Genomic DNA, 18,812 nt, shown 5'->3' with positions numbered 1-18,812 from the left:
TGTACAGGACAATTTAGTAAGTTGTTCCTACCATTTAGTAATGGGCATGTGTATGAATACTAGACAATAATATGTCATCTGCTGTCTTGATCAGGTGGAAGTCTCCAAAGACTTTTGAGGAAAAGAAAGTGACAGTTTTACATGCTATGCAGCAAAGAAGCACAAGACTAATGCAATATCAAAACAACATTCATGAGGTCAAATGAATGGGATCGAGATGAAATACATTTGAGAATTTTCTGTCTTGCTGTTTGATAAATTTCATAATTTTCAAGTATGATCTTAAAAGTAGGAACTGTGACTAAAATGTTTTGCACTTAAAGAAAAAGTAATGATGAAATGACTGTTTCCCACAGTGGGCACATCTTGAACAAGTCTGAGTTCTGGATGACTTAAAAATCAAATCTTGATCTGAGTTGGTCTTTATAGTGGGTAACTCAGAACCCACTATAAAAAATTCCAGCTTTTTCTGTACTCACTTAAAATGAGGTATATGTATTCTGGGTCCTTAAATCCACTGTGAGCTCAGCCAGCAGTTAGTGGAAGCAGGGTGTGGCGTAAACCACTGGGCATCAGCACAAGGACCCACTGTTATTACCATTATTAAATGCTAGGGCCATACAGCTTCATATCTGTACTTTGTAAGTTTTAAAATGCTCTCTAAGAAAGTACCAACAAAAACTCTACTGAGCATGAGCAGCAATGAGGCCGTGCCAGCGACTGAATTTGCAAGCTAAAAGTAAGCAAGTGGTGAAAAATAAAGCTATTTGGTAAAAAGGAGTTAGAAGAGCTGGAAGGAAGGCAAGATGAGACGTGATGGCTCAGATCCACTCCTGACCCCTAAGTGCTGTTTGAGATGGCTGGGAGGTGCAGTGCTGTGTGCGTAGGGCTGGTCCTGCCAGCCCTGGGCTGGGAAGTGCAGTTCTGCACATCCAGGGCACAGGGTGGACCTGCTCTGCAGTGGGCGAGGGCTGTGAAACGGTGGTTGTAAGTGAAGAAGCAGCCTAGCCTTGCAGCTTATGGGCGCTAAACATGCGCACTGTTAAGTTCCTAGTGTTTTGTGCAGTATGGGGTCAGGGAGGAAAAAGAAGTCTGAGCTCAAAGGAAGGAATTGTGCTGGTGAAGCTGGGTTTTGCTGAATTAACTCTGCTAGAAAAGTCTGAGGAGGAGAGGCTGCAAGTGAGAGGTACTAAATGATTTGCAACATTTTGCCCTTATTTGAAGGTTGCTTAACTACATCAGAAGTAGTGTGTAACTATTATGAAATAACCTGTGACTTAGAGGAAATGCCTGTGACTAATCTGTCACCAGTCATCCCCCAAAACACTCTCTAGCACCATGTGGATTTTCAGCAGTGAGGCAACGCCGGGAGCAACAGCGGCCGCTGAGTACGTTTGCCAAGAGATCACCAGCACTGCCCTATTGCCCTCTCATGCCTGGCATGTTGAAGTACATCTGTGTAGGCCACATTGGACTTCACCATGACAGGGTAGTCTGGGGTCAGTACCAACAGCTTATTTCACCATTGCTCGTATTAACGACCGAAAGCATGAGTGATAAGAGCTGTCGTGGATTCCCAGATCTCCATATTTGTGAACAGGCATAAAGGCAAATTAAGCATTTCATTTTTTGAAGAATTGAATGAAGAATTTTGCTCCTGATCCGGGCAGGACGGTTCATAGATGACTGAAAAGTGATAAATGCATTTTGATGGTTCACAAAATAAATAATAGATCATCACAGGTTTTAAGTTCAAAATCTGCAGTAAAATTTCTGTTCAGTTTTCTGCCCTCCCCTGTTGGGATTCACACTTTGGCTTTCAGATCCTCTAAGCTGCAAGAGTGACAAGACTAGTTTTGGGGCCTAGACTAAGCCCTAAAAGAGATCTCATTATTCATTTTCCCAGTGTCTGTAAGGCCATTTACTTAGAACCATAGAAAAGCTTAAGATTTTTCTCTTTCTGAGAAGCAGATGTGCTGGCTTGTGATATGTTGACATTTCAATGAGCATTTAAATATAAAAACCCCTCAAATTCCAGGTGAAGTAGCACAACATGCCCATATTATCACCAAAATGACAACTCCCAAGCTATGAGACACTTTCTGTGTTTCTTACAGAAGGGTGACTTCACTGTTTGGTTGCATGAAGACACTTAAATGAGCCACAGCTGTGTGAAGCATCTGCACATTTGGCCTGGGTTAAGCAGAATGGAAGCCTGGCTCAGCAGCCACATTTGAACATGCCTCTTGAGGAGCAATGCTGGCTCTAGCCCTCTGGTAGCAATGAGAAGAAATTTCAGGAAACAATGTAGAGATAGAGATTCAGGAAGTCCAAGGAAATGGTATAGAGGTAGAGAAAGCAGGCTGCAAAGTCGAGGTCCCAGTTGTGAATGTTCTCATGTGAGTTAGGTATGATCCATTGCTTCAAAACCTAGCTTCCTTTTTAACATAAACTCTATGCTTATTAAACATGGTAATTAAAGTATCAGCACTTTCAGCTTTTTAAAGTTTATTTCACATCTATAAAGGTATTTCTGTGCAATTTGGATTAATCACTGATACACAAAGTATTGAAGTATATTGACTTCTTTTGCAGTGGTTGGATGGTTTTCTATTGTATTTATGGCAACAAGCTCAAAAGCAGAACTAACCTAGAGCAGGTGCCTTTGCCAAAGATCATGGTGTACTTTTTTAATGTAAACATGCAAGGATTCATGGGAACATTCAGTGACCTCCACAGCCAGTACAGAAGGAGTCTTAATTCACTTGAAAGTGCTTCTGTAATTGGAATACATCTTTCTGCCAGTATAATTGAGGAGCTGATTAGCTAGACTTAGCATGGGTATATTTCATTTGAAATTACTGTTAATGGCTCTGGGGTGCCCTTATAAATGATTAGAGTTCAGTCTGAATAAAAAATACTAGCAATTTGTTTTTGTTGATGGTCATTGCCTTTGTCTCCTTACAACAAACACTTTCAAAGGGAAATATGTGGTTTATCTTGATTGTGGATATTTTCAAAACGAGATTTGAAATTCCATGTTTTACATTATGACAATAATGAACTCCATCCCCATCAATGACCAACTGGGCTTGAAGAAAGGTTTGACAAGGGCCTTGGCGTTGCAGCGCAAATTGTTGTGACACCACAGCGAGGGACGGAGACAAGCGGGGTGCCCAGCACTTGCTGGCTTGTGGAACTAGCGCTGGGTGCCTGGCGTGCCCCAAAGCAGCAGACGGTCGAGTAGGAGTCAAGAGACTCCAACAAGTCTCATCTTGGGACTCGCAGGACTATCACTCCACAGTCCAAACTTGACCATATGTGCATGCCATTGCTAGAGAAATTGAAGTATAGTCTGTAATAAGACGAGATGGCTATATGGTGTAAAGGCCCATGAGAAAACCTTTAAAGGACAATTCACAAAACAAGGCGGAAGAAAGATAAGAAACCTGAGCTTGATAAATCTATACAGTATTCCTCCAGATAAATTATTTGGTGTAGAGGATACAGCTGGTTCCCAGAATGAAACAAATGGTATTTGCAAGGATCTGACAAGAAGATAGTAAAGATAGGATTTCAGTGTGCCTGAACTGTGAAACTGAGCACAAAGCAATGGAAACTGAGGCTGTGAAAGCTGTGACTGTCGTGAGTCCTGAATTACAACAGAACAAACAAGATCCCTGTCAGCAAGGAAATTCCATGTACAAATGCGAAATACATCAAGAACTTTCTGCTGGTATTCTCCAGGGGTATCTGAAAAGGAAGCAGGTAGATAGCAGAAAACCTCAGAGCAGTTTAGTGAAAATTAATTTTTAGGCAGTGATGATGCAAATGTATCCTTACATAAAAATACGATTTAAATGGTCATTTTATTTCCTTTGTTGCTGCTGTTGTTTGAGGGATCCTTATGTTTATCCATGAAAAACACTGTTTCTATACTGTTACAGAAAATTGTGTCCGCCTTGGATGGGAAAATTTACTATTCTGCACAATTTCCTGAGTCCTCTTATATTGGCTCAATATGAGCTATCTAATCAGGCCTTCTCTTGAGAAATTTGCAGTAAATGCCGTCCTAACATTTGACTCAACTTCTAGTTGTGATGTGTAATGCAGTTACTTTGGGAGGTCTGTCCATTACTTAGTTTACCTTATTAGCATATAATTCAGAGAATGTAAAGCAAAAAAAAGCAGAATTATTTTACCATCAGAGCAATACATAAATATCTCAGAAACAATGAAGTTCTACACAGAGGTTCATGTTCCAATACTGCTGAAGCCCTTCCTTAATAATTTTTTCTCATCAGTGTTTAAAGCATCACTTGAAATATTTCCTGACAAAATGAACTGGGAAGCCAAATGTCCATATATCTACTAATGCATTAGCTAGAAAAACTTGGGTGAATATTGATACCTTTTTTAACTAATGCGATTAGCTTTGTTGGATAGTTTTTGTTCAGAGGGAAAAGAAAGGATGTTTATCACAATGTTTGTGTACCTCTCATGAACAAGTAACTAAGCTAGTCTCCTGCATGCAGCAGGAACAAACACTGTTCTTTGGCTTTTCACAATTCCCAAGTCACTCATTGCTGTCAACACTTTTTCTTTAAGGTAGGTTACATCTGAGTTCTATAAAAAAACAGCAACAAAACAAAATTGTACCGCCCCTGATTTAGGATGGTGGAATTCCTTCTGGAGTCACCTCAGTTTGTTGCTATCTCCATTGCCTCAGCCTCTTCCTTACTGACGTGTAACAAAGGAAATCATGGTTTCATCCAAATTACTGCATGGTAGGATTTCTGATACCTCTCGTTTCTTTCACCTAGATAATCACAAAATAGCAGGGCTGTCTTTACTGAGAAGATGCGAGTGGTAGATGATTATTCTGTGAACTCATTAGTGTGATGAAGTGAATGTACACCTGCACTGGGTAGAGATGAGTCAATTTCCACAGTAGCTGTATCATTACAGAGACTGAAATGTAATAATGAAAAAAGATCTCATTTAGTTAAAGGTTAAAACAAAGGCTTCTACCTCAAATGGCTTAAACATCTCATTTCAAATAATGGGTAAAATTCTTTTTCTTTTTTTTTTACACCCTTCCATTACTGCTTCTGCTAAAAAACAAAACAAAACTCAAAACCGCTTTTGAGTGAGACATGCATTTAGATTGAAATTGGATATAACATACAAAGAGGTCATTCCAGGCACTCTAGAGGAGTATCAGTGCATAAAGAGATCACTGAGGACTAAATAAAGGTAGCAATGCAGGTGTCCTTAATTGAATGCATATTTAAGTAGGACCAGGGTCTTAAACTTTGACATCTTTTAGTGCTTCAGTGTCTCAAAAACTTTTTCCTTTTTTTTTTTTTTTTTTTTGTGTTATAGCTGTTAAGAAGACCTCCCATTCTGACAGAATTTATACATATTTTTTGCAAAGACCAAAAGCCTTTTCCTATTGTTTAATGGTTTGTGGAATGTTCTGTCTAACTAAATTAGTTTGGAAAAAGTCACCTATGTGGTAAATCATAGCCCTTTGAAACTCTTCATGCTGTGCACATGCATTACGGATAATATTGACATCAATTCACAAGAACAAGGGCATTTAGAAATGCAACCTAAACATCACTTTCAAGATGTACTGTATTATGTGGAAAGAATGCCGAAAAATATCATTGTTGCTGTTGGCATGGTCAATGCTGCTCTGAGAGCACGTTAGCATTTCAGTGTTTCCTGAGCAAGGGCTGACATCTCCCACCCAGACCAAAATTACCAGTGTGCCCCTAAACTGAGAGGGTTTAAACTAAGAATGCTTTCCCTTTCAGGGAAAAAGCATTGAGTCTCACAGCAATTCCGGTGACAGTGCCCTTGGCTGGCCCAAGACCCTGTCCTTGCCCATTGCAGAGGCTGTTGGGAGAAGGCTGGAGAGCAGGAAGGAGTAAGGCTAAGGCAAGGATCACCTGAATGCTCAAGTCAATTCCTTAAAAGCCTGAGGTGATATTCCCTATTAAGGCAACCACAGAAAGGTTCTGCCAGTCCAGCTCAGTGAGCCATAGTGCGCTGGCATTTGGAAAATATTCTACTGCCCAGTGCCGGGAGGCTGTGTGGGGGATGAGCTCCTGCGGTGTTTCATATCTGAGACCTTGGGAAGCCCATCTGACAGTGTCTGCCTCTGGCTGCAGAGGCTCAGGTTAGTAGCATGGACACAGCACATGAGCTCACGGACAGCCTCTGTAACATGTATGTACTGCACATGGAAAACTTACTTACTCTTAAAACTTTGGTAGAAAATATATATAAATAAATCATTACACAGTGTGTAGACTGCTTTGCTAATTGTACTTGCATCTGGATGCTCCTAGATTAACACTGTAAATATTACTGTTGTGCATGCAGTCACCACAGTTCAGACCATTTTTCTTTTTTTTTTTAATAGATTTTTCCTTGAGATGTATTTATGCCAGAAGATCAGGAATGTACTGTGCCTTTTATTTTTCAGTTTTTTTTAATCTAATAGCAATTTTGCAATTTTTATTAAAATCACTACCGTCCACATAAGCTTAAAAAAAAAAAAAAAAAAAAAAAGATACCCATCTTCCATTTCTTTGAGTCTTGTAGAGGGTTTGAATTGAAAACAAAATGGGAAATAATTCCCTATCCCCATACGGTTTTAAATTCAATAAATAAGCTGTGTCTGTTACCCTTGACCTGGCGCTGCCAAAGTAATTACATTGAAGTTACTCTCCATGGCTGCTGCACCACAGAAGCACCAGAGGCTCTTACCACCACAAAAAGCAACCACGTGTTTTCAGGTATGAACCAGCATGATGCTAGTAACTAGAAACCTATGGCCAATTACAGCATGGTGCTATGTTGTAGCTTCTCTTTACTTCCCAATCTAGTTGTAACTGAAGAACTTCCAGTACTACTACAAAGTAAGCACATCCCCAATTTATTGGACATGACACAATGTAGCTAGACAATACCTTTACAAAAATACTTGAAAGCTATTTCAGACTTACAAATATATAGCTGCAAGTTCCTCTTCACTGGAAAATACAGAAATCTTATACAAGTCTCTTTCCTTCTTTTTTTTTAATATAAAAATAACAGCAATAGACTGTAAATTATGTCCATCACACTCCTGACTGATTGTTAAATACAGAGCAATACTAACATCAGTCCAGATATGTCTCAGTTAAATAGTAATATTTGGCTTGCTACAGAATTTTCCATCCAGAATCACAAAGCCTTTACCAAGTGCTAATGCATTACACCCCTATGTAATCCACGTGAAAGAAAGTGTGCATGTGCGTTGGGGGGGGGGGGGGGGGCATTTTACAAATATGGGAATTGAGAGACAGAATTTTTGTGATATTCAGAACATGAAAGAAATCCTGTATTGCAAGAGTTCCCCACATGGTTTTAACCCCTAGATTGTGCTTTTTCTCTATAACGTAGCTTGTCTTTGAATTAACAGCCATCGTCAGTGAAGGCTTTTGGATACATTAAATGCAAACTCTTCCAAAATAATATTTTCAGCCTGTTCTTTTTTCTGAATATCAGATGTTTTGCTTATACTTTGCTTATACAACTTTGTAATTAGCCAAATAGACACATGATCTGCATTAGTGAGCTTGAGAAAGGGTATGAGTTCCTGTCTCCAAGTAAAATTTAAGTTGAATGTAACCGTCACTATAAATTGCAGGTATAAGTCAACCCAATGATAATGCTTTTGTGTAAAATTGGTGTAAGTGAATTGGACTGCATGCAGTATGACTATATTGAATGATGAGCTTTGGGATAGAAAACTTCCAATTTCGTTTTTAACTGTAAGGCCTTCTAATTCTTAGAAACCCCTTGGCTAACTAACGCATGATGTGCAATGATGATAGTCCCAAAAGACTAAATTACCATCCATTGTGCATAATGCCAACATGATAGAACAGAACTGGACTGTTTGATGCCTCCATAGCCCGACTACCTGGGCATTTCAGGTAACGGTAAATGGTTGAAAAAAAAATCTTTTAACAGTTTCTGCCCTCATGTTTCTTCTATTTAATAGTGCATAATTTTTAGCAAGTGTGTTGTACTCTGCCTATAAAGGAATATATTTATGTTCACCAGCAAAGTAATTCCATATTTTATTATTGCAAATGTTGCTAGGCTCTGGGAAAATGGTATAGAGCATATTATTTCTTCTACTGAGTGGTCTTTGCCACTACTCTGAAGGTCTGGTGCCACATTGCAGATATGCCATCTCCAAAAAGACATCTAACAAAAGGACGGGTCATATGGACTACCATCCACCAGTCTCCAAAATTTCATTTCCTTTATTGAAAGTTTAAGTCGTGATCCTAACTTCCTGAGCTGTAGGTGAAAATTCATTCCAGTGAAAGTGCATTTGGTTCATTATAATGTCCAAATAAAATTATGGTAATGAGATTTTTATAATATGTATTTATTTCTACAAAGGATAAGATACATGGACTAGTATAGGTACCTTCCTCAAAAAAAAAAAAAAAAAAAAAAAAAAAACACCCTACAGCATCTTTTTAAACTATATAAGTTGTATACAGGGATGCAATTGTAACTAAATTTTTGTGTGTGTGTGTGCGCGTGCCTGCATGTGTGTGATATTACAGTAAGTATTTCAACTATGCATGCCCACTGTTTTTTAACTGTCAGAAAAAGCACTGCATGACACACTACTATTCATAATGACAGCTTTAACCTTACATATAGATATGCCTGGTAACAACTGCAATTAACTGCCTTTGAAATAGATTTGTCCATATTGGGCAATTAACAATATTTAGATTTATGATTTTCAAATATCATGTAAGACTTAGAAAACCCAGTTCCTTGGAGCTTTCTTTTTTTGAAAAGGGATTAGAGATCCTATTAAATTTCAGTATACAATCAGCTTTAGGCAGTATTTAGAAAGCAACAGAATTGTATACTCCTTTGAAACAAATTTCCTTTTAAAATTGTAGTGGTAACAATGCTGCAACCTATGAATTTTAGGTTTTTTCCCATGAATCCAGTATTCTAAGTAGCATTTATACACTTTCTGAACGTGTGCTGCCATGTACATGTTCATTTGGTGCTTTGCTTATTCAGTCAAATTTCACAGAGCCCACAATGGACCTGCCTGAATAAATCAGATTTTTTGGAAGAGAGCAATGATGAGAACATTGTTCTTAACTGGATGATATTGCAGATTAGAGTGTCAGACTGGACATAAAACAACAACATAGGGTATGAAGTGTAAAAGCATTTTTATCTAGTATATGAAAAACAGACATGTGGAAAATGTATGTGCAATATGCAATGATTGACTTATGGTACTGTCCATAAAAGTCTCACCTGTATAATACAAAGGTCTCTGTAATGGTCTGCTCATTTATCTCAGGTTTGATGGCAAAAATATTTCTTGTGCCACTAGATGTTTTTCATCTTGCATCTTGTTTGAAAGTACACCTCTGTGGAGTTCACTGATGGTGAGTTCTGGATTCCTGGAAAACTTTCTTTTTCCTCAATACAGCAAAAAAAGATTTTAGTACTGAACTGGTTGGGTGGATATTTAAATTGAGCTGTGGGAAAATGCAATAGAGTGAGACTATTTAAATGACATTGTGAGAACTTCCTCACTGATATGCTTGAATGCTAAATTGGTGGAACCATTGTACCTGTAGAGGTGAAAGGGTAATTTAGTTTTCTTTCCCAGAAAAACATGATCTATGGCTAAAAGATTTATGTTATTTTTATAATGAGCACAATTCACAGCAGCAAGAAACTGAAATGTTGCCAATTTTAAATGATGAACTAGAACTAAATGAAAGTTCACCACTCTCTGATATTCTTTATATTCTTTAAACCTTGAACAGAGGACAGTGGGCCTGACCAGGAAAGAAAATGCCAAAGTGTAGGCAAAAAAAATGCATCAAGGGAGCAGCACTGCTCATGTACTTAAAGTTATGTAAAAGCTAGAACAGGGAATTCAGTTCAGATGGCATTGGTACCTTCTGAGGTTTATTTTCCTCAAACAAATGAACAGCTAAAATTTTAACTCAGTTATCATTATCTATACAGTAATCTTTTACTTACGTGCTTCTGCTCAAGCATCTGAAAATCTATACTATCATTCTGTATACAAATAACTTCACTATAATAAATTAATAGCATATTTATCTGAAAAAACTCATAAATTTTAAAATAAACAACACCTAAAAATAACTTTTTTTTTTCTTTTTATCTTCCAAGGGGGAAAAGAGAATGAAATTAAAGACAAACCGCTGTTCAACAGTCAGGTCATCATGACACAGAGCAGCACAAAACAGTAAATCTAGCAATGCTGACAATCTAGCCTGGCAGTATATACAAAGGCTTTTGAGCCATGGAAAGTTGGGAAGGCTTTGGATATTGGCTCTGTGGCTGCAAGCTGATTTATCCAAAGGAAAGAAAGGTCAGCCAGCCACCAACAGCATGTGAGACAACACATGCTTATTTGGAGTTGCAGAGCTGAAAGGAGGGAGCGCAGCCCATTGCTCTCCTTATGTTTGTGCAGGTAGGAGAGGATGGGAGGAAAGGATCCCTACAGATATTACAGTTTATGCTACTGATATGCCACTGATAGTAAGAATAAAGATTTGTTTTTAGATAGATAGGAATGCAATAAAACAGCTGAGCTTCCCAATTAAACCAAATTATTGGCCGATGTTCTGTCAAGAAAACACAAAAAGTTTTTAGATTAGTTCTAACTTTAAAAAAACCCAAAGTTTAATTACAGTGATTTGTCGTAATGCCCGCGGGCTTGGTGCTTGCTCTTTGATTCTGCTTTGCAGAAGCAAAATCTTTCTTATCTTTCTGTTAGTTTCCTTGTTCAAATGCATTATACGATCCTTGAGAGAGACATATTTCCGTAGCTAAAAAAAAACAACAGAGAATTAAAGCACTAAGGCATTGACCGTTCAGAAAATACAAACTCAATTCTCATCTCTCTATTTTACATATAACACTAGAAAATAAAGCTGCAATGCAGCTGAAGGAACAGCTGGAGGCCAAAAATATCTAAACTTCAGTTTATTATACACACATATAACAAGACTGTTCCAAAAACCTCAAAATCAATTGAAAGATTCCCAGACTGCATTTCCTAAGGTCATGGAACAGCTGTTAACAACCAACATCCTCCCTCCCCAGTGAATGTCAGAAATGTTGATCCAGCTGAGATCTTTGAAAACGTGAGTTATGTGTTTGACCTTCTGAATTTCTTTGCCCACAGCAGGTATGACAGTCAAGCAACTCCAGGCCACGCGTGAATGGGTAGGTCAACCTGCTGGTGCTGGAAGTTTCTCATTCTCTGTCCTGCATTGCTACAGTTTTCCAATTCCAAACACAGCTGGGGCTGCTCCAGCCAAGCAGTTTAACTTTCAAAACAATCTTTAAAAACTATAAATACTTTTGAACAATTCATGCTTCTAAAAGCTGAATAATGACAGTAGAGACCAAAGTAAGCAGTTGAAGACTTTGTGGTTTTGTTTGTTTCACTTAAATATTAGCAGAAGGCAATACTGAAGGCCTTGGGTCAAAAAGGCATGAATTGTACAGAATATGAGAGGCTTAGCTTCAGGCAGAGCTTGCATAACTTAGCGTAAGAATTAATAACTTCTAGTGTCCTGTCAGAAAAATGAAATTATGCCTGCAATCTGCAGAATATGGCAAGCTTCTACACAGACAACAGGTCTAAACCTTTATAAATGTAATCAGGCACATCATAAATGCCAGAGAGCAAAAACTTTTTTTGTCCACCAAAACCTCTTACCACTAGTAATTAGTAGTTGCAAAATGCAACATAGGATGATGCAGCCTTTTCATACCTAGTTCAATATACACAAAAGCCTTAGAAGTTGTTTATTTAGACCTATTTGTAAACTTCAGGTTAAAAAATACCTTCATCTTGAAACAAATATAAATGCAGAGAGATTAAAAAAAACTCCTAGATAAAACTAGTTTGCTGATAATTCTCTGGATATGGCTGCAGTTTTGCAAAGTCACAGCACATAAAATTTCTGCAGGAGAAGAAAAAAAATCTTGTGTTTTGATTACTGTTAATGATAGCAGTATAATCTGTAGAAAATGATGGTACCAAAATAAAGACTAAAAGCAGTTTTAGAAACTGGGCTCAAAGCTGGAAAATCTCAAATTAATATAGTTTTGTCTAACTTTAGACAACCTAATAATGAATACAGTATTTTCAAAAGATATAGCAGCCACATGTATCCAAACTCCTCCTGAAAGTCCTGTGCAGTGCATCATTTATCATGATCCTGATGCTCTGGGAATTTTTTCTGAGAGATAGAGATCTTCAAAAAATATAATTTGCTATTCATTTGCTATTTATTCCCAAAAGACATCTGATCTTTCTTTTGGATGATGCCTTTGAGACAAATATAGAGTATTTCAGAGTAAGCTGCTATATTTATGGGACACAGTGACATGGCAGACACTTGGAACAAATTTTAGAAATTGAGTAAAAGGCAGATGAAGGCTGACCTACGGCATACTTAAGGCAAGCATATTGACTGTTCCACTTTCTAATTTCAGAATTAGGATGTAGAGGAGTAATTTTTAGTGTGGGAAGTTTCTGTTAACAAGTTAATATAAACAGTAATGTCTGTTTACTGAATGGTAAATCATACAGCAATGTTTGATTTACTAGAGAATGCATAAAAATATTTTTATTACACAAAAGCTGGATGGTTGAAATGAACAACTTTTTTAAACTGAGCTCCACAATTACTGAATGCAAATACAGATAAAAATCAAGAAACTAAAGCCTCATTATTCAGAAATAAAGAATTTTGTGTTATTTATTAAAACATAATTTCTTTAAAGATCAAAGTTAGAAGTCAGACTGTACTGAAAAAATGGTTGTCTCTTGGCAGTTAAAAATTATGAACCTAGTCAACTAACAAGAAAGTCCGGTTATGCCATTTTATCTAGAGGTGTTTCTTTTCCCCAGCTCTCGTGGGTTTTGTACTACTATGTGAGAAGCTGAAATGTTTTTATTCCCATTTGTAACACAGCTTTTTTCCTGAATGGCTTTAGGAAATGATAAATAACAAAGATATCTCTAGATCTATCTTTTAGATGGTAGTTCTCAGCTCCCATTTCTTCTTTAAAGAATCAAGACATAATCTTTATGAACAAATAAAAGCACTTAAACTTTTAAGGAGGGTCACCCTGATTTAATCAGGAATACTGAACTTCTGTCCAGTGGGTCTGCAGTTCTACTTTGCTCACATGACATGGATATATCTATACACATCAAGTTACATGCGACTGACATGATGGATGTATCCAATGTGTAAGGGGGGAAGAGCCATAATGTGTGGCTAACAAGTACCCCAGTATGATTCACTATCTCCTACATTGCTAGAGAACTTCAGTACCATTTGTAATGACTGGCAAAAATGTCTCACACTGTAATAGCCTTATAAATTCTTCTTGGGCTGTATCCATTTTTATTTTGTTTGAATACATCTACAATTTAGTGCTTCAAATGTATGAGTTGTTTTATACTCATCCCTAAGGCAAAAACACCACCACATTATCATTCTTCAGTCAAATATTTCATTTCCATGGTAAAATATGACATTCCCCTTGAACAAATAAAGCTAATTTAGTTCATTTCCTCTTTTACAGTTACCCAAATTATAACAGCATGCCTTTAAAGCATATTTACCTCTACAAAATGGTAATAAAATGAGCCTGATGTGTATCAAAAACTTTGTAGTCATATTTTTTATTTCTTTTTGCATTTAATCTCTCTATAATTTGATGTTAATGGTTGTCTGAGTATTCAACATTAAGATTCAAAACATTAAGGTTATTAAGAGTTGCACTCTCTGAAAACATTTCAATTTAAAGCTTCTGAAATGCAGAATTTTAAAGCTGACAAATTTAAGGTTATAGCTAAGTGATTTAGCTTTAGCAAATGCCAGACTTTAAAGGAAAATAGCACAAACTAAAGCTGAGTGGGTTTGCATACACATTAGTTCTGGCGTAACATACTTGGACGTTTTCATAAGCTTTCCAATTTTTGAAGGAGAAGTGCACTGAATGGTGTAGAAAACAGCACACAACTCAGAGTTTCAATGCAGTATGAGCACAGACAAGAATATGAATATATGTTTTGTTGCTAGCACTTTAGTTATTCGGGAAGATGCTGCAGTGACATCTACTTAAATCTGGACAGCTTATTTTGAAAGGATATTTCTGTGAGGCAGATTACTAAGTAAAAAGTGAAATATCCATGAGAAAATGTGGGCAATATATATTTTAATTTCTTCAAAATCTTTAGTATTACATACATGCCCACAGGTACCCATGCACATAATGTATTAAAAAGTTTACACCATGTCATATAAGAAATTTGAAAATGTATAATAAGTAAGAAAAATGTATAAGATAACTTCTTAGAAATCTGAAAGCTCTTCTCATTATCATTTGTATGCATATCTAAACAGCAACCTAGCCAAGTTTACAAAACATTTCTTTCAACTGCTGTGATTTTTGCAGTAAAAGGAATCAGGAACTCACAATATGTACATCAAACTTACATGGATTGTGTATGTTACAAGTATAAAGCAATAGGTAGGGTAAGTATGACAAATATACTGAAGTCCTGACATTGCAAAATCTTGACGAAAATAAACAAACAAAATATGACCAGAAATCATCTCTATGATAAGAGAAAAGACATTTCACTTTTTGTGAAAGAGAAGAGGTTTCACCATCCCTGCCAGAATCTTGGGGAGCTGGGCAGCAATCACCTCTGACATCATCTCAGGGAATTCAACACTTAGTGCACGGGATTGGAGAAATGTGTTCAGACAGAAGAGATGGAGCTGTTTCACTAGCTGGATTTAATAAAATACAAACATGATAAATCAGGCTATCAGTTATGTAGTCAGATAAACATGCTGTTCATCACTTCTACATCCCTCAGCTCACATCATTATACATCTATCTGTCATTCCTTGAATTAATAAGTGTACTCAGCATTCCCTATCAAAAGATCTTCCCGTGGCAAAAATCATAAATATAGCTAAAGGACACATTATATAAAAAGGAATGACTCACTAATGTCATTAGAAAGTAGTATCATCTTCATTAATGACATGCAACATGAACAATGGCACTTACTAAACAACTATTGGATATTCTATTTTATCCTGATGTTCAACATGCCTTGATGCTTGGAGGACAGAATTTATTGTTTCCTTGTGAGCTTTTCCATGGTTCTAATTACGACCATATCTGGGTATGTCACAAACATTAAACTTCATAAGCCCTTGACCTTTCAAAGTAACTGCTTAATAAAATTCACTCTTTCACTTCTTCTACCTTTTTTAACTGAGAAGTTTCAAGTTTATAGCAGTTTTTCTTTTACATTTGTGTCCTTTATGTTGTCAAAGATCATACTATTTCTGTCACCCTAGGCCTTAACACTATGTAGTTCCTCCAGGGTGATGACATATCTCTTTCTTTTATCTCCCATCTCTGTCAACCTGAGCTGGAATAGGGACTTGAACTAAGATACTGTATGTCCCAAACACTACGCTGAACATCACTCTGCTTGATATTTTGCAGCAAGTCTCACTTATTTGCTCCCATTGAGGCTATTTTGCATCAGTATTCAAAATGAAGAGATTGACTCTACAGCCAGTAGCCCAGAGTTCTCTTCTGGATGCTGTGAGACTCAGATTGCAAATTCTTACTACAAGTAAGGTGGGAAGACCTTTCATCCCAAGAAAGATACACCCAAACAGGCTCCTTGAGCACAGGGCTATCATGAGTAATAGACTGGACAGGACTTCTTTTTGCAAGCGTAAGGTGACTGACTGAACTCCAACTGCAGGGAAGGGTTTGGCACTGACAGTCCCAAGTGAAGACTGGAGTCTGACTACCATTAAATACTTGAAGTTAAGCTCCTTCTCCCGTTCAGCATTCTCTGTTGTCTACCTTAGCATGTAAGGATGCTTTTCTTACTTGTCTCATTCTCCTTGTGCTCTTATCTGAGAAGGTACAATATCTAAACTGTGAAAAAGATTTCTGTGGATGGCAGAAGTTCATGGAGAGGTTTGTGCAGTGGATCAAAAGATTCCAGACTACCTGGTGAACCACATAATTATCACTATTGTCACCTCTCTTAACTCCAATAAATAGATCTTCAAGTTATTGTGTTTTCTTTTTTCCTATCAAAAGGCATAACTAGTGATAATAAAAGGTTTTAGATGATATTTACTCACAAAGAATGAAAATAAAATACAGATTTGGTGAATGCAGAAGAATGCACACAACACACCATCTTTCCCTGAGATTCTAAGTCCTTCTCAACCAGCATAGAACTCAAAAGGAATCTTCCTAGACTATCTTAACACATTCCTCAAGTACTTGCTAAAATTGCCAAGTGTTGTCCTGTACCTCTGCTTTTGCCTCTCTTGCAGAGATATGCAAGCCATTACAAAATAATAGTCACATGGATACAGGTTTATACAGAATGTCACTCATTCCTCTGCTTTAATAAATGTTAAGCCAATAGGATGTATGTTAGAATCTCAGGGATGTGGAAAGGGTTCAGTTTCATCTTTTAAAACCTTTATGAATGTCTACTTCATTATTAGAGCTGTCAAAGATTAGTCACTTCCAAAATATAGACAAATACTTAAAAATTGCTTATAATATATAGGAACTGGTAGTTCAATTACGTTGAAAAACAATCTTGATTGTCTCTCCCTAATTCTTAGTAGTCTGACTTTAAAATTTGAATTGTCTATTCTTTGCATTTTTAAAGTGTTTTTAAGCATTCACTAATATATATACACACACATACATCCCTACCAACAAACATAATTAATAGTAGCAGAAATAGTACAACATCCAAATGCATTTTTCTCACACAGTTATAATAGTTTTTCATTTAAGAATGCCACTTCATCCTTCCATAAAATTACTTTTAAGACTTATTACTTCCTTCTGACATAAAAAGCGAAACAAATTAACGAGTAAACTTACATCGTGCATGGAATCCATCAGTTTTGTAAGCTGATAAAAACGTTGTGAGTTGGCTACAACGCCTTTCTGGCGCAAACCAATTGCCTTCACCAGTTCTCTAATGTAGCTTGTTCTCATCTCATCAAACTGGCTTTGACTTCTTAGACCTTCCAAAGGAACTAAAAAGAAAGCAGCACTTGTTTTGCAATCTATTCTGAACATAATGAGAGAGATTTAAAATAGAGGACCAGTTTATACTGTATTACACTGTGTACTTTATTATTATATAGCACATATTTCTTCCTGTTAGGCAATGACTGAAGAAACGGTGATATACTATAGTTAAAAGGATGTATCAACAACATTCAGCCAACTGTGCTAATTTCTGATGTCTAGAAATAGCCTTAAACTTCAGCTATACCTATATGCTGAATAGAAGAGGGCCAGAAGGACCACCCCTGACCTTAGGAAAAGTGTCATGGATTGGCTCATATTTACAATGCTGAGGGTCAGCCCTCTTTATAGCAGATTTATCTTCAAGAGATCTAGCTGAGTGGCTCAAAATGGAGTCAAGGAATGAACTAACTACTTCTTATCAATGCAGATGGTAAGGGATCCAGGGCTCAGGTTTACTGTTTGAACCTCTTTATTTAATAGAATAAATGTACTCTCAGAGTATTAAACATACATAGCAAGCTGGAGATAGCAGGAGGAGCAAATGGTTGAAATTACTCTTAAGGGTCAGTTTTGATGACCAAAATGAAGACATGGAGAGAACATCAAGAAACGAACCTCTTAGTGACTTCTAGTGACAGGATGATATCTGATTGCTGATGATAACTGCTGGTGGCATAGTAAAGAAAGAGGCATAAGCTACAACCATTACTTTCCTTGATTTGGAAGAGAGTAATCCACAAGTTTTATAACATATGTTGTCAAAGGCCCATAAGAAAACTTGAAAAAATATTCCTATCTTGCAATCAAATCTAAGTCCTTGCTTCATTATAGTAATCATTTTATTAAAACATGGGCTTGTTTCAAACATACTCTTTTTGAAAGAACTGTTACATTTCTTCCCCTTTCCTTTCTCTCTTGCTAATGACATTTCACACTGTGGGAGCAAATATAAGGGTAAGGATTTAGCTCACCAAACTTCAGACATTTACAGTGAAGGTATCTCCATCTGAGCTAGTGACAAGGCTGCCTGTATTTTTAGTGGGGAAAATCAGGCCAGGGTACAATGCATGTTAACTGTTTTAGAAGTAGGTTTAGAAAGAGATGAATTTCGCTTTACAGATACTTATTTCTCTTCACGGACTCTCAAAGAATCTTATGAGGACTAGCTCATATAGTCAAATAAATCACATAACAGTTATCTTTTATCTTAGTATCTAGTATACCTTCAACCTGATGTGAGTTTACAACTGGCAGATTTCATTTGAACCCCTTTAAAAAAACACTGCTTCACAATGACATTGACTCATTCAACACTAACTTCTAACTTCAGGTGATTTGTCACTTACTGGAATTAAAAGAAAAGGTGTGTTCTAGCCCTCTGTACAATGCACTGTATTGTTAGATGCCCAAGAATGGGATTCATAAAACAGAAGCCACCCAGTTCTGTCAAAAAGGAGATGGCTGCACAGGGGTGGGACCTAAACCTGAAAGAGAATTAAGTAGCAAACCCAAACCTGCACTGAGAGTTGCACTGTTCTCCACTCAAAAATCATATACCCAGTCCTGAAATCAGT

The 18,812-nt window shown here is 37.0% G+C and overlaps 1 protein-coding gene across 3 annotated transcripts in view; it reads right to left on the bottom strand.

Annotated features, from left to right (window-relative positions):
- Nucleotides 1-6,933: 6,933 nt before the first annotated feature.
- PGR (progesterone receptor) overlaps nt 6,934-18,812 on the bottom strand; it is a 45,333-nt gene continuing 33,454 nt past the window's right edge. Inside the window, exons 7-8 of one of the 3 annotated variants that reach the window (XM_026109160.2) lie at nt 17,083-17,240; nt 6,934-14,924 (exon numbers count right to left, since the gene is read on the bottom strand). In XM_026109160.2, coding sequence (XP_025964945.2) covers nt 14,769-14,924; nt 17,083-17,240 — 314 coding nt within the window. In that variant the 3' untranslated portion in view covers nt 6,934-14,768. Of the gene's footprint in view, nt 14,925-17,082; nt 17,241-18,812 lie in introns of those variants that run through there. The other 2 variants (XR_010387324.1, XM_064505103.1) reach the window with 2 other exon arrangements.

The sequence above is a fragment of the Dromaius novaehollandiae genome, chromosome 1, assembly GCF_036370855.1.
Source record: "Dromaius novaehollandiae isolate bDroNov1 chromosome 1, bDroNov1.hap1, whole genome shotgun sequence".
Classification (NCBI taxonomy): Eukaryota; Metazoa; Chordata; class Aves; order Casuariiformes; family Dromaiidae; genus Dromaius; species Dromaius novaehollandiae.
The sequence above is the reverse complement of the archived record's forward strand: the minus strand, read 5'-3'. Positions and strand labels throughout refer to the sequence as shown.